Source organism: Agelaius tricolor, unplaced genomic scaffold (assembly GCF_023055355.1).
Source record: "Agelaius tricolor isolate 1412-34295 unplaced genomic scaffold, bAgeTri1.0.p SCAF_15, whole genome shotgun sequence".
In the NCBI taxonomy this organism is placed as follows: domain Eukaryota; kingdom Metazoa; phylum Chordata; class Aves; order Passeriformes; family Icteridae; genus Agelaius; species Agelaius tricolor.
The window spans coordinates 3870709-3892315 of NW_027269275.1; the positions used below are offsets into that span (position 1 = coordinate 3870709).

At 38.1% G+C, this 21607-nt stretch overlaps 2 protein-coding genes across 2 annotated transcripts in view; one reads left to right on the forward strand and one right to left on the reverse strand.

Moving 5' to 3' along the window:
- Nucleotides 1-16254, forward strand: part of RHPN2 (rhophilin Rho GTPase binding protein 2) — a 30880-nt gene extending 14626 nt beyond the window's left edge. The window contains exons 4-15 of the mRNA XM_071440254.1: nt 2237-2312; nt 3294-3371; nt 4011-4135; nt 5059-5225; nt 7500-7687; nt 9131-9287; nt 10071-10190; nt 10287-10481; nt 11648-11724; nt 12444-12590; nt 13378-13533; nt 14813-16254. Of these exons, the coding sequence (XP_071296355.1) occupies nt 2237-2312; nt 3294-3371; nt 4011-4135; nt 5059-5225; nt 7500-7687; nt 9131-9287; nt 10071-10190; nt 10287-10481; nt 11648-11724; nt 12444-12590; nt 13378-13533; nt 14813-15064 (1738 nt within the window). The 3' untranslated portion in view covers nt 15065-16254. The remainder of the gene's footprint in view (nt 1-2236; nt 2313-3293; nt 3372-4010; nt 4136-5058; nt 5226-7499; nt 7688-9130; nt 9288-10070; nt 10191-10286; nt 10482-11647; nt 11725-12443; nt 12591-13377; nt 13534-14812) is intronic.
- Nucleotides 16255-17323: 1069 nt separating this feature from the next.
- On the reverse strand, nt 17324-21535 carry FAAP24 (FA core complex associated protein 24). The gene is made up of 5 exons (XM_071440255.1): nt 21397-21535; nt 20982-21133; nt 20251-20390; nt 19788-19940; nt 17324-18635 (listed from the first exon to the last, which is right to left on the reverse strand). Exons 2-5 carry the CDS (start codon nt 21091-21093, stop codon nt 18393-18395), a joined length of 648 nt encoding a protein of 215 aa, XP_071296356.1. The 5' UTR covers nt 21094-21133; nt 21397-21535; the 3' UTR covers nt 17324-18392.
- Between the last annotated feature and the right edge of the window lie 72 nt (nt 21536-21607).

Below are 21607 nucleotides of genomic sequence, written 5' to 3' on the forward strand. Positions count from 1 at the left end.
CTTGGATGTGTGATCTTCAGTGACAGAAAAACATAAATTTCTTGGCTAAGGCAGAGGAATTTTTAGTAGATGAAGCTGGATTTTTTCCAAGATACTTTTCTCCACTTTGAAGAGCACACTAAGTTTTAAATTGCAATGGATTCCTGAAAGCTAAAACTTCAAAGTTAAGGAGTATTCATTGCCTGCATACTGAAATGATTTCTGAATCACTTATATGTCTTGTTCCTCCTAAAACCAAATATTTACTGTTTGATCAACAGCAGCTCAAGGTACAAATACACATGCTTCATGTGATGGGGGTATAATTTTGGGTCCCTCTTAGCACTGTTCTCATTAGGTGTTAAACTTCCAGGTGGATTACAAGGAATTCTTAATGTAAAAGGATGAAGGGAGGTAACTTCCAGGGAGGTAACTTCCAACTGAATGCTGACTTGATGCAAAATATCTATGTTGTAGTTTTCTCAAACAGCAACTTGTGCTAAACTTCTTACCCTCCAACTCCCATGGCAAACTTTGACAACTATTTGATGTAAAAATACTTTGGGTTTTTTTGGTTGGTTTTTCTTTGGGGTTTTTTTTTTGAGATTTGGGTTTCTTGTTCAAGATTTTCCTGGTCTTCATAGATGCATGTGAGCACAGAGAGCAGTTACAGCTGTGGAAACGAGAGCAAAGCTCCACAAGAACTATTTCTTTTTCTAGCTAAAGAATATTAAAAAATATTAGGATTCTCACTGAAGGATGAGCAGTAGGCAGGCAGAAGCCTTGAGGCTGGACAGCAGTATGCTTGTTATTCTCTCCTGATCCTACTTTCCCAGTCTATTTTGAATGGTGTTTTGCCTTTCTTATTCTTAAGCTCTAAGTGCTTTTCATGTTTCATCAGCTCAGATATTCCCTGTGAGTGCTGTCCAGCCTTTAACAGTGAGTAGCTATTAATAGTTCTGCCTATTGTGCATGCAGTTGTTAACATAAGGACACACCCATGGTTCACTGGGCTACCCTGCATTGTGTTATAACAATGCAAGGGTTGGCCCTCCCAGGGCTTGCACACATTTCAGCTTGATTGAGAAGGGTGATGCTATTTCTTCTCAGTTCTGGAAATCCAGGATCACCTCCCTAACTGTTCAGTCCTCTCATGATTGGCTCCAGGGGTGTGGCACCTTAGCTGTGGAAAAAGTTCAATTCACTTTCTTTGAATGACCAGTGCTGATACCTACAGGGCATGTGGATGGCACTAGAATGGATTAAATCACTAAGTTAGGATTTCTTTTCCATGTGTCTCACTTCCTTTTGAGGAAAAAGCCTTGTTATAATCTGTGGGAAAAGTGTTGAGGTTTCTTCTAAAAGCCTCATCAGAAATCAGATCATTTGCACCCCTTGAAATGGTTTTGGCTCTGCATCCTGGAAGTCCTTTCCAAGCTAGCAGAGCCACTTTCTGCATCATGCAGGACTCTTGCTCTGCTTAGGAAGCTGCATTTCTACTGCCACTCTCTCAAGATGGAATTTTCACCAATAAGAAAGTTGGTTTTGCTGACAAGACCATAAATGAACGTGGCATTTTGTAGTTGGTAATGGAATGCTCGAAACAATGGTTAGACAGGCAAAAAGCTGTTTGAAAAGTGAAAATATTAGATGAACTTTTTAATTGCTTGATAATAATCTGTTCAATCTACGCAACCAAGTACGTATCTGGAAGCCATTCTGACCTTTTTTCAAGTCAGCTCTCATCCTTATTGCCCTGTGATATTCTAGAGGTTAACACCTAGCATTGTCTAGAAATGAAGCAGTTCTTGGACTTGCTGCTCCTAGCCCTTTCTCTGTGACAGCTGGTGCACTTTGGCCCTGCCACATAAATACCCACTACATACAAAACCATTGGTAACATATAAAATACAGATTATTAGAACTGCTGATGCTTACCATGGCTCTTAATGTGGCACATCTCCTTGCTGCTGTGGAGCTAAATTGCAGTAAGGCAGCCTTTGAGAGTCTCCTTTCCTTTGCCTGGAGGAAAAATAGGCTTAAATAATAGGAAAAAAACAAAGTGCAGGCAAGTAGCTTTCTTCAATCCCTTCTTGAGAAGTAGAGGCCATTAGGCAGGTTTGCTTCTGCAGAGAGGAGCTGCATACTTTTCTCTTTACTCCATCAATGTATGAACTTTCTGTCATCAAATAAAACAAAAGTACTTATAACAGAAGCAGAAAAAAAAGTTGTGAATCTTTTTGCTTTTTTTCCATAGAGAGACTTTCAGTATTCCCTTGGTACCTCTTGGCCTGAAGGAAACTAAGGAGGTAGACTTTACACTCCCCCTCAAGGTAAGTTTTACATACAGTTTCAGAATGAATAGTTAACAGTAATAACTTCCATTTCAGATTTGTTTAAAGAAACAGAAGTAATTTAGGTACAAATTATTTTTTGTTTTGCCCTAAGATCAAGATCACGCTATGTTAAAAATTAACTACCACTGATTTGCATCATTGCTCCTACCTAATTAGGACAAGAGGTCCAAAAATGTTATAAGAAATTCCATTTTGAAGACAGAGTTAAACCAAAGAACAAAAATTCCTTCCATGGTTTTGTTTCTAATAATAGTATTGATTACTGGTGTAAGTGTGAGAGGAAGTAGTAATGGAGGTTTTACTCAGCATAATGTAGTGATACACCCACTTACACTAAGATAGCTCACTTGTGAAGCAGTGCTGCAGCATTGTTTGTTGTCTGATGTACTTTGCTGACTGTTTGAACCATCCTCTGTATTTTCTGTACTTCTGTGTATTGTGCAATACAGATTTTAATCTCACAGTAAACCATCTTGTATCACTGTTATCATTTGTGTCTATTTTTACTTCTGTGGGTTAAATTCCATGGTCAGATCATGCTACTGCTTCATGTCATTGCAGCTTTGTTATTTTTTAAGTGGAATTGCCCTAGTGGAGCTCACAAAAAGTTGGCAGTCTCTTTCTGTTAACAAGATTTTATGGTCACTTGATCCCCTTGTCATTTTAGATAGCAGAGTTTGTTTGTCCCTTTCAAAACCACTAAGTGTTGTTGCTTTAAAACCAATTGGAGCTTATGTAGCAGATATTTGGTTCCTTTACACCACAGTGAAATTGGTCTGATACCAAATCCTAATCCTGCTGTTTTACTGAAGTCTCACTGTTACATGTTTGCTGAAAGGGAGTAGACACTGTTCAAATCACAACTGAATCAATTTCCTACTGTTTGGAAGTGCAGAAAAAATAGTTTAGGCTAATTTTAGATATTCCAGTTTTTTTATCTTTTTTTTCTCTTTTTAGGACTTTATTCTGGAGCATTATAGCCAAGACAGTTCAGAGTATGAAGATGAAATAGCAGATCTCATGGATCTGAGACAAGTAGGTTCAAGAATGGTATACTAGGAGGTCTTTTAACAGTGGTAAATAATATTTGTATAGAATCAAAATGCAACATTTTACTTATAGCTTACTGTACAACAATTCACTTCATTTCTGAGACAAGGTGCATGAATGTGCATTGTCCAAGAACTTTACAGTCTGAGTAAAGAAAAAAGTGAAGAAACAGATGCAGTTATGCAAAATGATTGAGCTATTGATGTAAATTTTGTTAATCCAAGACTATTTTTTTATTTCAAAGTATTTTAAATTTAGGAGGGAGATTGTTAAAGTGGATTAACCTGGCAAAATACTGTAGTAGAATGGTGGGTATTTCTGACTATTGTTTGTTTCCTGTGCTATGCTAGAAACATAAGCCTTTTCTAGCTTTCATAAAATACCTACAATCTTTATTTAATTAACTTTGAGACTTGCCAAACAGATTCTGTTTGCTTTTTTAAAGGTTGTGTGCTACTTGTGTGCAGCTGAAAAACTTTTGGCATGAACCCATATGGCTTTAAGCTTCCTGTTCTCAGATTCCACACATTTCTATGATATGCAGAGGTCCAAAGGAAGCAGAGCTTTATCCTTGGGGTTTCAGTATTCACCCTGGAACTCAATTTTATTCTGTTGTCTTTCAAGGCCTGCCGCACTCCTAGCAGAGATGAAGCTGGCATTGAGATGTTGATAAGCTATTTTCTGCAACTTGGTTATGTAGAAAACAGATTTTTCCCACCCACCAGGCACATTGGAGTTTTATTTACATGGTAAGTGTGTAGTTCATGTTTCTCTTCAGTCCTTTTTACCCCCAGAACATTGGTTAATCATTAACTGTCTTTAATCTGAAGTATGTCAGTCTGTGTCTCCTCTTGAATCCCTGCAGTGTGTGTTGTCAATTTTTTTCTTTTATTTTCTTTTTTTTTTAAGTTAAAACTAAACCTGCATACCGTACACTCTTTACATGCTTAGAGTGAAACCATTGGCTAGGTTATGATTTGGGTTACAGGTTTGCACAAGGGAGAAAGAGGAAATAATCTTCATTTTGGATAGCTACAGATGTTTCTGAATTCTGAACCTAGGTGTACAAAATGAGGACAAAGAATGGGGTTACACCTTAATTCCTCTCCTTCAATTTGTTAAGAAGACCACTAGGGCCAGAAAAGAGAAAAGAACAATATATTTTTTTATAAGGGAGTATTCACTATATCTGTGAGCAAAATTTGACTCTGAATTCAAATTTTTTATGATGAAAAAAGATGACTACCGTGTGGCCAAGAGAAACTGTTAAATTTCTAGTGAGACCTGCAAATAGAAACTTTAAACACAAGCAGTAGAGGATCTGACCTTGCCAGTTGATCTTTGGCAGCACCTGTAGGAGAGGGTAGCAGCACATATGGATACTGCTCAGTCTGCTCTCCACCTCTGTGATGTTTTTTGGGCATTTCTGAGTTAAATGCAATGAGCTTATGGAGGCACTGCTGTAAAACCTGCTCAAACAAAGCTGTTCCCTGCCTTGGTTAATTATGTGGATTGTCCTTGTAGAACATAATGGTGTTTCTGTTCCCCTTCATTTTCACTGTAGCAGAACAGTTAATAATTCCACTGCTCATTCAGAAATACAGAATTCAAGTGCTTGTTTTTTTCCAATGGACTCTGCTTATCTTAACACTTCTAATATTTGTTTCCCAAGGTATGATTCCTTCACAGGTGTCCCAGTGTGTCAGCAAAATCTGCTGCTTGAAAAAGCCAGTGTTTTATTCAACATTGGGGCTCTCTACACCCAGATTGGAACAAGGTGCAATCGTCAGACCCAGGCTGGACTTGAAAATGCTGTTGATGCTTTTCAGAAAGCTGCAGGTACACATCTTAAAATAATGGAAAGGTCTTCATGCACATGTCCCCAGTCTCATTCTGATGTCATGCAGATTTCTGTGTTTCCTGCTGGCCTGATTACACTGAAAAGGAGGAATAGGGACAATCAGGAAGCCCAGTGAAGAGCTCAGATGAAGCTTTAAAACCTGGAAGTGCAGTCTGAACATGCAGATAAGATAGTGAGTGCAGTGGTTAATGATTACTGAGCTGCAGTTCAGAGGTCAGAGTTACTGCAGCAGCATTAACTGCTTCATTCCTTGTTTCACTGACACTCATACCTCAGTGGTGTCAGATCTGTACAGGAGACAATTGACAGCTTTGATAAAAACCCTTAAGCCTAGTTATCCATATGAGGGTCTTAAAAATGAATCTTACTTTTTCCTCTGGTGAAAGTTGCAATTCATTGGAAGTTGATTACCTGTTTTCCATAGATTTCAAAGGCAATCAGGTTCAAAATAATCAATCTGTCCCAAGCAAGGAGAATAGAAATTCCAGTAAAGGGAATCCTTTCCCTTGAACTAACATATTACAGAGTCTTTTGTTTTCTTTAGGGGCCTTTAAATAAATTTTCTGATTTGCTTTGTAAGTATCATCTGTGCTACACATAATATTTAAAGACATGTGCTATGTAATTAATAAGTTCTGTAGGATTTATTTCTGCACTGACATCTGTGACTATTGGTTTGCACTGTATGCCTTAGTTTGCACTTAGCCTTATCAACTAAAAGCTGTGGAGCACAGAGTTGAATTTTCATAAATCCCCTCCTTTGAATACACAGCTATCAAAAAAAATTAGTATTTCTTCGTGCATATTTAAAATAAATAAATAAATAATTTTTCAACTTTTGTGTTTATCTAAAAGAAATTTCAACACTTGGGAAATTTCTCCATTTTACTGCTGCTCCTTCATTCTGTAAATAATAAAAAAAAAAATCACTGCTTTTCACTTCAACATATTTGCAGAACAGAATTAATGCAAAACTGGAAAGGTGTTATTTGCTACCACAGTTACCTTTGCAGGGCCCCAAAGCAGCATGCTCAGAGGCATTTATTTCATTGTACCTGTGCATGGTACTGTGACACTTCATTGGCAGGGCATGATACAGAGTCTGTATTAACTGTTTCCCAGTGCTGAATGGAAGATGTTGCACAGAATTTATTCTCAGCATTAGCAGAATTATGTTGAGAATAAAAAATACCACGTTTTTTCCTCCTATACTTTCAGTTCCTTTCAGTAGGGCACTCCATCAGTACTTGGGATATGCTTGGTAAATTTGGGATTAATTTTCTTAGTGCAAAAAGGTAGAGATGGCCATGTTTTAAATTTGTTTAATGGCATATTAAAAATTCAGATATGAGTGTAAGATGGAAAATCAAAAATCACAGGCACTGTTTAGTGGGAAAATACAGCACAACATAGCCAGAACTGAGTGTGGTGGCAGGAACTAAGATTACAGAAAGTGGAATCTTTAAAAGGCAGAGGCCACACTGTTACACCTCTGCAGGTCTGTCAGCTTTAGCAAGCTGGGAGAACTCACTAAACCAGTTTGATGAGATGCCTGCTGAGGTTCTGCTTCCATCCATGAAACTGTTACTCACTGTTGCACTACAGTTAGTGTTTGTTTCAGATTTGATAAGTGATAGAAATTACTGATGTTTTGGTGGAACCAAATGTCTAGAGAATAATCTTATTTTTACCCTATTAAATAAATTTATATATCTATAAATGAAAATTCTAAGTTACAGGCATGGATTGGAGCTTTCATTGGGACACACAAGTCCAATTAGCAGCATCTGAAAAGATGATTAATATTTAATTAATATGTTTATGTCATTTTCTTCTATCCTGAGGTTCTACTACTGTCATCTCCTTAGAGCTGTGCAGATTTTTCTCTTTTTTGTCCCCTGTATAAGCCACAGCCTGCCACTCCCATGTATAAATCACATTCAGTTCAGCACAGTCCTATGGTCAATCACAAGAACTTTTCCAAGCAAGTCTGAAGGCAGTGCCCTCAGAACTTGCAGTTTCTGTAGCTGCTCAGAAGTGTAATTTTGACAGCTGTTCTTGGGAATGGTTGATGGCAATGCAAAGCAAAGCCTGTAGGTCAGTCTCAACTTCTTATGTGCCAAGAATTCCTTCAGATTGCTGTAGTGCAGTACTAGAAAATATCCTTTAAATCCTAAGTGTTGTGGTACATATTAGAATTCAGTTCCCTTGTTTATCTTTGTTATGCTGACAAAACCATTTTGTAATTGCAGGAGTTCTAAGCTACTTAAAGGAGACCTTTACTCACACCCCAAGTTATGACATGAGCCCAGCTATGCTGAATGTTCTGGTAAAAATGATGCTTGCACAAGCTCAGGAGTGTGTTTTTGAGCAGATTGGCCTTTCTGGAATACGTAATGAGTTTTTCACACTAGTAAAAATGACACAGGAAGTTGCCAAGGTAAAATATGGGACTTGAAATCTAGTCTTTAAAATCAGTGTTTACAGTGCTGTGTTATTGCCTACAGCTTTTAGTTATATTAACTATTATTATTTAATATTACATAATATATATACTGTTATTATTGTGTATATTATTATTATTATTATTATTATTATGTTATATATAATATATAATAATATTATATTATACATTATATATATTATATAGTATATACACACTGTTATATATTATATATTATAATGTTATATATGATGTTAATATTTATTAAATTTATATGCTAACAACCATTACTGGAAACCAAGAATAACATAGGGCAGCTCACAAACTACAGTTAAAAGCATAACCTTTCAGAAGTTTAAAATGTTAACAAAATTTAAATATTATTCTAGAGTTGTTACAATTTATTTAATTCATAATTCATGGAGATTTGCAGAAATAGGCAGTGAACTTGCTGAAGGTTTTTAACAAGCTATTTATGTTGGTCTTTCAAACAGTACAGATTTTATCCACAGAACTACATACAAAAGGTCACAGGGTGTTTGTTTGTGTGGTTCCCTGTTAAGTATTGAACACAACCTTGTTTGCCAGCTGCTGAAGGGCATGCAAACCTAAAAATCTTTTGGATTTCTCCAAAAGAATAGCTGAATTGCTGAATTGTAAGTGAGGGAGGGACCCTGACAAACCAAGTCAGATTGGTACCTGCAGAGCTGTCTTGGGACTTGGCAGAAACTGGTGAGATGGGCTTGTCCCAGGAGGTGGTGTTAGAACTTACTGAGGTATGCACTAAAAATGTGTGCCATGAGGATATTCCTGTGCTTTTATTTCACAGTAGCAGATACAGAAGGGGTTCCATCCAAGAAAAAAGGCAAAGCCTTTCATCCCAACCCTGCAAAGCCTCTGGGATTTATCTGTAGGATTGATCAGCTGCAAGGGAAAGATTTTGGATTCTTTTGATCCATTAAAGCAGCATTCACTGCTTGAAAAACTATTTTATTTCCTCTGTATAAAGGATTATATCCCAGTTTTAACTAGCCCACACAAACTTAAGGCTATGTTTGACTCCACAGTTTGAAAGTGTAGCACAAACCTACTGTTTGAATATGCTTCACTCTTTTTTTCAACTGAATTAATGAGATATATTTGTAAATTAGGACCTGTTTATTATATGGTGTTTTTATTTAACTATGAAGCCATGTAGTATGACTGACTTAGTCCATCTGTTCTTGTACAAAATTGATTTACCTTTCTTGTGAGGAAAAAAATCAGAGAAAACATTTCAAATTTTCCTCCAAACTTAATTCCAACCCATCCTAACCATATTTTCCCCTTCTTTGATGTGACTGTATATTAAATTATCTTAAGCCTGAATATGATACCTCTTGACTTCCTAATGCCTCATATTATTAAGTTCTAATACTTTAATTCTTTGCTTTATTTTAGGTGGGAGAGGTTTACATGCTGGTTAACACTGCAATGAATCAGGAACCAGTGAAAGAGAATATTCCCTATTCCTGGTCTAAGCTGGCACAAATAAAGTCTGACCATTACAAAGCTCTGGCACATTACTTCACTGCCACCATTCTGTGTGACCATGAATGTAAGAATCATACTTCTTTATATCTTCATATAAATAAAAACAATAAACACACCAACAGTTATAATTTGGTCTGTGAATAAGTTTTGGAGCCAAGAACTTTGGTGCTTTAATATTAATTTATGTTAAATTGTGGTCATTTTCCCCACTCAAATATGAGGCCACGCTCTTTTTGTCTTTTGAGAAAAATGTGAACATTCAGTAAACTAATTTTGACAGAAACAAAGGAGAAGTTATATATCCATTATATGCTACTAAATAGTTCAGATTTTATCAATATGTTTTGGCATGTAAGTATTACTTGCATATAGTAGATTATAAAAACCTGAAATTCTTATTTATATATTTATATGCCGCTATAGGACACAAAAGAACACACGCTCACACCGTTCTCAAGGTGAAAGAGAAAAAAGGGTCATTTATTTTCTGACTCCAACATTTATAGTTTTCCAAAAGTGACAGTGGATTAGAGGGTGACAGTGGCACCTCTCCAATGCCACTGGTTAAACTAACAGTCCATCAACTCTCTCTTCCTCCATAAAGGAATGTAAAACAATGAGTTATTTACAGAAAGTGTGTGAGAAAATTCACTACAAGAATGTCAACATCAGAAGGCTTAGAAAATCTTAAAAACCCAGGGTGACATTTATATACTCGTATAGAAGTATTTTACTGCATTGGGAGAGAATGTAGTAATAATTCTCAATAATAATTCACAACAATACACCTAAAGGAACAGGAGACCAAGAGAAGTGTATGATTAATGTTTTTTATCCATGATTACAGTGCAGCCTGGTGATGATGAAGACCAGCAGGAGAAAGCCTTGTCCCAGCTGTATGACCACATGCCTGAAGGGCTGATGGTTCTTGCTGTTTTGAAGGACAAAGTCCAGAGAAAACAATTGGGTAAGTGCCACTTGCACACAGCTCTTGGCTACAATTTGAGAATGCCCTGGTGTTCCTTGGCTGTGGATGACCAGCAGTGGTTTTTAACCCTTGCAGGGAAAGCACATTTACGCAAAGCCATTGTTCACCACGAAGAAGCTCTCAGAGTCTGCGGGCTCTGCAAAAAGCTTCGCAACATTGAGGTTCTCCAGGAGGTTCTGACAGCTGCACATAAACGTTCCCTGCTCAAGTATGCTCAGCAGGAGACAGAAGATGATTTCCTCAGTCTCATTCAGGCTCCAGATATAGTGCGTAAGTGTGCAGGGCCAGACATAAAGGATATCTAAACATGGGCAAATATGCTTGCATGGGGAGAGGCCTCTCATTTAAATATATCAATATATATATATATAAATTAAAGGCCTATTCCCTTGAATAGTATAATATATTAATTATATATATATGTATGTATGTGTTCCATACAGAACAGAAATAATGTAGAATATATACTGCATGTTTGTAAAGTTCCTGTCACAGTTGAGATGAACACAATCCAAAGCAACACTCCATTTTCAGAAGGCCTCAAACCTGTTTTTATTCTAGCATGCATGCTTTTTATACATTCTTACAAACTCATAACTTTACACTTTACTCATTGGTCAGGAGAGACCAACAAAGTGCTCATTGGAATAGGCAGTTGCAGGTTTCTCTTATTTATCCTTCTTTCTTTCTTGATTTCTGTGTCAATGACCTTGGTAGGAAATTCTTTCAGGGTAAACATGGATCCTCTTATCACACTTCTCTCTGGCTCACAGAAGTCCCTGTAATATCTCTTCCACAAGTTCTGATTCCTTACATGTTTCCTCAGTCACAGATCAATATATTTTGATCAGTATATGATTTTGTTAGAACTGTTTTACAGCATTTCTGTCTCTAGCCACATTGTTTTTTGGGGTAGATTACAATGGTGGTTAGTTGGAATCCAGCTTTTTTTGGTGACTGTCTTGTGAGCTAGAAAAAATGGGGAAACTTGAAAAGTCAAAATTACTTGGGGGGAAAACTACAGTAACTGTTTCTTGAGCCCAACTCTTGTACTAGACTGGGTTGTTACCTCAATTTGACTCTTTTTTTTTTTTCTACCTTAGTCCAGCTCATACAACTCTTTCTTCTTTGGATGCAGTAGGAAACTATGAGTGCTGGTTTTATAAACTTCTCAAAGAAAAATAAATTAAAGATGGGAATAGCCTAATTTTGTTCAGATGGATTTTTAAAAGTTTTTCATATCGATACTGTGAGCTCTGAAGATATTTTTAAGGCAGTTCTGATATCTAACAAACTTCCACAAAGATTAATTTTTCCACAGCCCAGTAAGAATTTAGGACAAATTCCTATTTAGCTTGCAATGCAATAAAAACCAATTTTGATGTCTTTTAACTAATACTTACAAGAAAATTAATTTTGTTTTCTTTTTATTTCAGCTAAAACAGAACATAAAATAGAAACAATTGCTCCTCAGTTTTCCAAGGTGAAAGTGAAAGATTTCTTTCACAAGCTGGTATGTAACTACTGATGCTGACCAACCTCTGCCATTTGGATAGCAACTATAAATTCACTCTAACCTGAGGGAACAAACATAAGTATTTTAGCCTGAAAAAAATGATCCTGTAGTAATTGAGTTTTTTTCAGAAGCTGTTGGAGAAATCACTCCTAGCTTTAGAGGTATAAGTCAACTTGAGAAGCAAAGAATAGAAGTGCCATTTCTGTGTGCCTTGCACATCATTGGGTCTTGAAAACCTTCCTAAAAGTCCCATGAAGCCCCAACAGATAATTGCACACAGCTCAAGGGGAGGGAGAGATACCTAGCATGTGGGACAGGCATGCAGAATGTGTCACTTGCATGTGACACAGCCAGTCTTTCAGGTGCCTCTGTGTGTGTCAGTGAGCAAAAGGAACTGGGAATATGGTTAGGATCAGAATATGCAATGTTTCATGAGTCAGTTTATCTCCTCTGAAGTGGAGTAGTACAGGATCTTACAGCCTATGCAGCCAGAAGATTCTGCACACCTTAACAGAGATCCTGAACAACTTGGCAGTTGCCTTTATCCCGCTCTGTTTGAAGCACCAACTGAACAGTCATTTCCAGGGAATTAGCTGGGGGTTAACCTGAGTAAAACCTACAGTACATGAGCTTACAGCATTATGACTTAGAAAGCCAGAAATGCTGCCTTCCAAGTGAAGTGAAGCACAGTGTCCCTGCTGTTGTGCTCCCTGCAGGGCCCACTGACAGTGTTCTCAGCCAAGCAGAGATGGACAGCCCCACGGACCATTTCCCTTCACCATGAAGCAGGAGAGCTTGGATTCAGTCTGAAAGGAGGTTCACCTGTACAGGTTTATTGTCTTGATCCAGTCTGTCCTGCAGCAGTAAGTATATTGGTGTGAGATGAACAACTTCTCTGCAGATTAGCATGAAAATGTACCTTTAGCTAGTTCATCCTCATGGATTTATTGAGTCCTTTACATTAGGATAGGAAATTCTTATAATCTGAATGCATTTTAAGTGCCATATATGTTGCAGATTGTTAAAGTACCCATATCCCCGACATCACATGAAACTAGAGTTGATTTCTTTCTCTGTTCATTCTTAAAGTTCAAAAATAATAAAAGCAAATGTTACTTCCTGTCTTATTCAGGAAGTTAGAAGGGATAAATACTTTAAAAGGTAGCAACAAGAACAAGGATCAGGAAGGGAATGCAGGGTGTAGTGTTTGCCTAAGGAAAGAAGGACAAGAATATTTTATTGGCTTGTGCTGTTGTTCTTTCAGGGAAAATCCAAAGGGATAAAGCAGCATGCAGTGAAAAGCAGTTTACTTATAGAAAAGGCAGAAGTAACCACAGAAATACAAATAAAAATAATGAGGGAAAAGTACACACTGCAGAAAATGACAACAGCATAGCAAAACCCAGGGTTCATTTACTGAAGGAGAAAAGTGAAAAGAACATAAAACCAGCCAATATTTGAGTATAGCAGAATCACATCAATGGTAACTCCAGAGGTAGTTTGTGTACTTGAGAAAGTTGCACATGTGTGGCTAGAGAATGGGTTTGTAGCACCTGAGAGTGGAATGCCTTTGGGGCAGATACTCTGATTACAAAAACATTTTACATGTCTGTAATTCTGAATAATAACCTGTGCCCAATTTTTTGACAGTCAGCAGGCCTAAAAGAAGGTGACTACATTGTATCAGTTGCTGGTGTGGATTGCAAGTGGCTTGGTGTCAGTGAAGTGCTGGAAAAATTGCAAAGTGTGGGAAAGCAGCCCGTGGAGATGGAGGTTATCAGTTGCCAGGATACAGCAGCATCTTTGGTATGGAAAGAGGCAAATTTGGCAGATTTGATATGCTGGAGTTGTGTCACTTGTCCCTTCCTGGTTACTGCTTACTTCCCTGTAGTCAGATACCCCACTCAGCCTGGCAATATATAAAGCCTTCAGATGTGTGTTCAGTTTTAAACCATCTGTTTCAAACATTGTGAGCTAGCAAGCTAAAGCAGCCTGTCTGCATAAGAATGGTTGGGTGGGGGGATTTTTTGTAGTGCAGCTCCTTAGATTAATTGCATGAAAAATTTCAAGACCTAGTTTATTTCCCCTAACTTGTTCCAGAGGATGAAGGCATTACCCTCATCAGCAGTGGAAAAACCACAATGGAACAATAATGGAACAAAATAGAACATCCAAGACCACATGTTTATTTTCTATGCACTGTTATTCTAAATGATCTGTGACTTATGCATTAGATCATGGATTATTGTAGGTATTTTTCTTATTTTGGTGAACTTTTAACTGTCCAGTCATTTATAAAGCTACTATAGAAGCTTTAGACCAAGGGAAAGTCATCACAAGATTAAAAAGTATTAAGCTCTAAATAACTTATTAGTTGTGTGAAAGAAGCTGTAGTTCAGCTAAATCCACTGCTTCATGCCTCTAACATTCCCTGGCAAGATTAGACACTCAAGTAATGTTGCCTGAGAAGCTATTAAGGTGCCCCTGCTGCTGTTAGGTTTTCTTGTTTTGTTAAAATTGGTTTTCCTTGTTGAAAATAAGGAATTATGCATCTGCCATTCCAAGTTGCAACTCAAAGGCTGGAATATAATCAAATATTTTTATATAATCAATATAATTTGCTCCAGGGCAAAGCTAAGAGGAGACAGAGAAGGTTGTCCCTTTCAGGTATCCCAGGAGAATGTCACACAGGAGCTGCTGTAGTTGTGATCAGTATAGAACCTGTCCAAAGACAGCAGAATTCCTTCACATGTGTGCAGGAATTACACACTTGAGCTTTGTAGGGAGGCTAGTGTGTATATTAAATAGTTCTGCCAGAAGCCAGTAAATCCTAACAACCCAAGAAAAGGTTCACAAGTTCCTTTATGTGTTGCAGAGTGTACCTTGGAGTCTACATGTGCAAAATGCCAGGGTGACAGCACTCTGAAGGGCCTTGTGCTCAGTTAGCAATGGCATCAGCACAGAAAGCTTGCTGCAGTCTTGCCCTTCTCAGTTCTCACTGTTTGCACAGTAGCCTTTTGTTAATCTCAAAATTCTGACCCATTTTGGATGACTGATTCTTACCATGCTTCTCTTTTTCCCACAGCATAGCAAGAGTGCAACTTACTCTATGGGAATGCAGAAGACATACTCCTTAATCTGTTTAGCCATGGATGAGGATAAAATTGATCAGACCAAGAAAGCCCCACTGAAACTCCCTTTTCTAAGCTGGGGAACTAAAAACAGACAGAAAGCTGCAAGTACACTCTGCCTTCCTTCAGCTGTGGCTGGAAGTTCTCAGATGAAAAAGAAACTTTCTCCCTTCACACTCTTCAATACAGAAAGTTCATTGTACTGAATCTTTCAGAAGCATCTGTTAACGTGACTTTTGTTTAAAATGTAAAAATATTGATCAATTTTATCTTCACATACGTATGTGTAAACTCAGACAAATCCTGGTGACTTCATTTGCTGTACATTGAGCCACTTGTGGTCAGAAGCTGGCAGAAACTAAAACTGAAGTATTTGAAGGTTAGAATGAAGTCCTTTGGGAGGTATGCAATAACAAGATGTAGATTCTAGAATGGCTGACATGAGGACTGGACTCCTTTGGGAGTTCCAAATACAGTTACGACTGATTTTTCATAAAAATAGTCATAACTATGCTAGATGGGAGTTATTTATTACAAACTTGATGCTGAATGCAAAATAATAGGGGACAAATTCAAGAATGATTTTGCTCTTAAAGTTTAGCATCAATAATAAACACTACTTTAACACTATTTTAACACTGCTTTGAAGAATTATCTTAAAAAAGCACAGGAGAGAAGGAATATGATTATTCAGAGAAACAAGTCTTGTGCCAAGGAGCAGTGTCATAGAGTTAGGTTTTTATGCAGAGGTGCTTCCTCACAGTCCTAGGTGTAGCCTACTGAACAGGTCATTTAGTTCTGGAAGAGAATTACAAAGCTGAAAATTTAAAAGGTCTTTTGAACTCCAAAAGGCTTTTACTCTCTTCTTTTTCTGATTTAGGTAACATTATAAATGCCTGTTGATTCAGTTGTTAAAAACAGGCTTTATTCCAAATGTTATTTAACCTACTTACCTTAAGACTTGTATCTCATTTGTCTTGATAAAATGGATAGCTGTGAAACAAATCTCAAAATGGACATATTATAATATATTGATGCTCTAAAATATGATAAAAGAAGTACTTGTGCTAAGTGGCAGGATATTTATTTACTATCACATCAAGCAAAAAAAATCTTCTGCCCTTGGAAAAATTAATGAGCAAGCTGTATCTAGAGTAAGGAGGGGGACAAAAAATAACTATTATTTCCTTAAATTAATTGAAAATTGCTAACACTGTAGTGTTAGTTAACTTTGCCATCTACAGAGTAGATAGATATTTAAAATTTACACAAAAATCTGCATCTTGCTGTAAACTTTAAAGTTGTCATTTATTTTTAATTTCTTATGTAGTAGGTGTAAATATCTTGATGACTTGATGACCCTTATTTAAGAATAAAAATCAGATGCTGCCATTTACTAGTAGCTTTTCAATTCTGCTGCAGCTTGGATGATAAAACATAATTTACAAGTTTTTGCTGTTTACTGTTGCCATACCTCTTGTGTGTTTCTCTAATGTTGCTTAGAGAGATCTAAGAAAGTTTTAAGAAAAGTTCCTGTCTTGTGCAATATCAACCAAGAGTTTAAAACCAACTTCCTTACCAAGAGTGTAACCGTATTTCTAGGTTCCCTGTAAAGGTTACATAAAAAAATAAGTTGTAAATTCCTTGGTTTTTGCCTATCCTCAGCAATTACTCTTCAGGTGTGTTGGTAGTAGTGCTTGGTTTAGACACACAGGCAGCAGGCAGACCCTGATCTGCACAGCCCTGCCTCACACTCTTCCATACAGATGAGATTGCTGAAATTGCTGTCCAAGTACCCAAACCTTTAGCAAAGTCACAGCACTCATCCTTGCAGCTCTTCATTTCTCCTAAGCCACTGTCATAGTCTTGCTGAAATACTTTCCCTCTTGAATAATTGTCTTTTTCATCCCATCATCACACTCACTTGTCCTTGAGGAAAGCTTGGCTTTGAAAATTTCAAACAAACCCCTCAATTCAAGTATAAATGTGGACCTCTCAGGTGCCAGACAAATACTCTTGGTTTTCCATCAGCTATCTGAAAACTCATTCTACACTGAGTGGTAGCCAGCAGCTACCTCAGCTAGCAGTGAAAGGAGTGTGTGCCCCACTCAGGCCACAGGAATTGTTGTCCCAAGTGTCTACTCACAGGGATGTATAGGCTGCTGTAAAGCCTTGAAAAGAAGGGTTAGCAGTGGATTAGTAGCACAGCCTGTAACTCCATTAATATTAATTATTACTCCTTCAGCTGAACTGTATTTAATGCACTGAGCAGATGGCCATTTGCCATAGGGAAAAGGTGTTTGTCTTGGAACATAACAGCCACATGCCTTTAGATGTGAAATCCAGTCTTTACAGCAAAGTGACAAAACCTTCGAGGAATAAAATCTGAGCAAACCCATGGATAAAGAAGCTTTAAGTACTCCCTAGTTGCCTGAAATAAAAAAGTGTAGTATCTTTTCCTGGACTTTAGGAAATTCTGATGTTTATTATTCACTAAATGAAATAATTATGTCTAAGTTACAGAATCCATACAAATAGCTGGTTCACCTGCTGTCCATGCTAACCATGTATGTATAAGACAGAGCTTTCAGAGGTGCCAAGGCTCCCACAGCAGAGAGTGGAAAATCCTCCTCAGCTGCCTTCCTGCTGTGGTCCAAACTCCCAAGTGCTATGAGGTATGCTTTTCTCACACCTCCTCAAGGGAAAAGGCAACTTTACCCTTAGAAAAGAGGATAAGAATATAACTTAAAATAAAATGCAAGATGTAAACCAATATGCTTTACAAATAGATTTTCAAAATAGTAATACTGGAAGAGTAGTATGAATTAGGAATTTTGTTCAAAGCTTCCCATATTATTTTCTTTGAAGTGTATATAATAGTACGATTGATAGTATAATTAACATAGTAGAAGTTATAACTTATCAAAATATTTTGCAATTTATTATTAGTATGCCAACTTATATTCAGAAGGACAACATGAATTAACCAGTATTTTGGACATCAGACACATAGGAATAAATTTGTTAATGCCCCATGAACTGGAGGGATGACCAGAGAAGTAAGTTAGTGTGAGGTCAAACCTGTATTCAAGTAGGACTTTCCAAAGGAGTTCCAAAATGTTATGAATCAAAGATGTTACTATAAAGCAATATATGCTAACTTTTAAAACACATGCAACATATTTCCAGTTACTGAGAAGTTAATATGCCCATATTCATATGGTGGTTTTCTTCTGGAAGACCAAAGTAAGCAAACATAGTGCTCTTCCATTTCTTACCACTGATGCTGAAAAAGCTTTCCTGGTTTTTATTTGTTCCAGATAGATACAAAATACAAATTCCTTTTCAAGGCAATTTGCACAGCTTAATCTATATGAACAGAGCAGATGTAAAAAAGAAGCATCAGAGTCCAGTTGCTGCTAGCTAGCCATGATTACAGAAATCCGCATAATATGTGATTATTAAAATGAAAATGTTGGGATTTTTCTTCTGAATTGCAAGTTTTTGTTTGCAAACCACCACCGCGCGTGCACGTCAGGAGTGTAAGAAAGTATAAATCTGTTGTGCTGCTGTCGGTCCAACCGCTGGCTCCAGCTGCGGGGTGCCGGCGTTGCAGAGGCGGTGGATGCTCCCGAAGCGCTGCAGCAGGAGCAGAGCTTTGGTTCTCCCGACGCCGGGGATGCGCTGCAGCGCCTGCAGCACCGCGGGCTCTGCCGGCCGGGCGCGCTGCCTGCCCGTGAACGGGTTGGAGCCACGATCCCGGCTCTGCTCCCGCACCTGCGGCCAGAGAGAGCTGTCAGCGACACCCAGCGCTCCTGCACCGCCCGCGGGCGGCGCTTGCTCGGCTTCATCGCTCAGCATGCCCTGCAATCGCCAGGAAATGGTAAAGACAGGCTCCCGCCTTAGGGGTGCTCCCTCGCGGGATGCGGTGCCACAAAACCTTACCAGGAAACCTGTCACGGACATGCTTCAGGAAAAATCCTGGCCTTAGGGCTTTTTCTCCTGAGAAGCTGAGAGGCCTCAGAAATGAAAGGTAACCAATGGTTATCTGCTGCTGTGGAATGCAACAGGTGCATCTGGGATTGGTCTCATGTGGTTGTTTTTAATTAATGGCCAATCACAGTCAGCTGGCTCAGACTCTCTGGTCAGTCACAAGATTTTATTCTCATTCCATTCCTTGCTAGCCTTCTGATGAAATCCTTTCTTCTATTCTAGTTTTAATATAACATTTTCTTTCAATATATAATAAAATAATAAATCAGCCTTATGAAACATGAAGTCAAGATTCTCATCTCTTCTCTCATCCTGGGACCCCTGTGAACACCACCACAGAAACCAACAAGTCCTTAATAGCAATAACAAATGAAAACAATTGTTTTTGTCACCTTTTGGATGCAGTCAGAGAAAGGGTAACAAGAAACAATTTTAAAACAGTTTCTCCAGCCTTAGAGAAAGCCAAGTCTCAAGTTGATTTTGACAGTGACGTTTTCCTAATGCTACCTAGTGGCACCTCATACAAGATTACATTTAAAAAATGCAGGATGATATTCTTCAATCTCTTTTCTTTGTTCCCAAATGAGCCTTCTTTCCACTGAACTCTACTACTGTACCACTGGTGCAGAAGATTTATTCCTTACATTCAAATGATGTTGTGCTCCTATGTATTCTCTATTCCTTACATTCAAATGATGTGCTCCTTTAAGATCCTGTGTATTTTCTCTGAAATGATCATTGGGGAGATCTACCTGCTTTGCTATACATCTCATATTTTAATATAACACAGAAACTTACCTGCTTTGCCATACATCTCATATTTTAATATAACTTGGAAACTTACCTGCTTTGCTATACATCTCATATTTTAATATAACACAGAAACTTACCTGCTTTGCCATACATCTCATATTTTAATATAACTCAGAAACTTACTAGTTGAATAATAAGCTGAGAAGCTTCTCCTTGATTTGCCACAGGAAGCAACACCATGCCAAGTTCAAGCACCACAAGTTTTTGTACTCCTAGGAAGTACTGATCACTGATTGGGGTTTTCTCTACAATTACAATTCCCCTCAGACTGCTGGCCTGTATTGAAAGGAAAAAGATATTAGGAAAAACCTTGTTAATGACAAGTTAATGCAATGTAGCAGAGAGGAATTCTTTCAAGTATGAGCTGCCTAATAGCAAATCAGAGGAAGAATCTAAGTTGCAGCAACAGGACAGAGATTTAATACAGCTGCAGAATTTTTCTGTTCCCATGTGAAAATTATCCCAAAAGGTCATCTCCAATGGAATTAAAAAAAAAAAAAAAAACAAAAACCACAAGTAGAATGTTTTCAGAAGCATGGAATAAACAAGTATCAAGTGAAAACTTTTCTCTTTATATAGCACTTACATTTCTAAACTTAACCAATCTTCGTTTGAATTCATCCCCTGCAACCATATCTGCTTCAGAAATAAGTAAAATGCAAGTTCTGTTTGGAAGATGAAAGTCCACCAGTCCCAAGGCATCTTCAAAGATGAGTCTAACTTTCCCTTAGGGTGAGATTGTTAGAAGAAAAAATACAGTAGTTAAAAATATACTAACAATTATTTCACAGCACACCCTTCCTAAAGTGTCAAATATTCTAGGGACTTGATAATGAACTTTATAGAAAACCTTTTTTCCCTTTAAGTAAATCTATTACAAGCAGTCCAAACTATCTTTAGTAATGCAAATTAATAGCAGTTCCAATCTACAGATTTAGAAGTACTAAAGCTGCCCAGTAAACTCTGGACTTTAATAAAAATACCACATGCTTTTCTGGAGGGAGCATCATCATTTAGTTTGTTGTGCCAGCAAGACAGTAGCATTGTAAATTCAAGGGAGCTCAGTGGAGAAGCAAATCTGCAAAGCCCCACAAGAGCAGATCCTGCTGCTTCCCTGCAGTGCTCTGAAAACTGAGCTGATCACACAGATACACGACAAACAACCGGGATCTTTCAGCCTGCTAACATAGCCTGTACCACAAATACGGGACCAGTCAGGCACAGAGTACAGCACATCCCAGCTGTTCTCAACTTTACTGGGCAATAGAGGGGAATGTTTTGCCTGACTTTGCTTTTCCTCTTCCAGTTTGTGCTTACCTTGTAGCCTTTGGGCCAGCTCTGAGCCTCTCCACTTCTCATTTCCAATCACATGCCCTAAAGGGACAACTATAGATCCTGCTGTCACAGGAGAGTTTGCTTTTGCTGTCATCAGCCCTCCTTTAAAATCCTCCTTCAGTAGCAGTTACACCCTAGAAAGAAACGTGGAAAAACAGCAACACAATTTACAAACCTGTTGCAAGCTTATAAATTTTAATCATAAACTCAGGATGCAATATTCTGGAAGAGACACTACCTCCTTCCTCAAGCTTCCTTACAGCTAAGGTGAAAATCGGCCAGCAGCTCTGTTCACTTAATACATGCTGTTAACTTGCAAATTCCACTTTCAACTTTACCGCTCAGCCTGAATTAAAACACACAGACGGTGAAAAAAACCACATTGCCTGTTCCATACCTTCATCCAACTTGCTGGGAGGAAATCTTCCTGAATTACAAAGCCGACTCCAGAGGCCCCTCCATCCCTCAGCTGGTGGAAGCCTCCAGACCAATTATTAACACGTGGGAGAGATCATGTCCAGGTTTGCCAGTTTTACGCGGTGTTCTGACTTTAACGAGCCTTGGAGGCTAAGGCATGATCTAAAGGACAAGCACCACAGGCAGGCTGG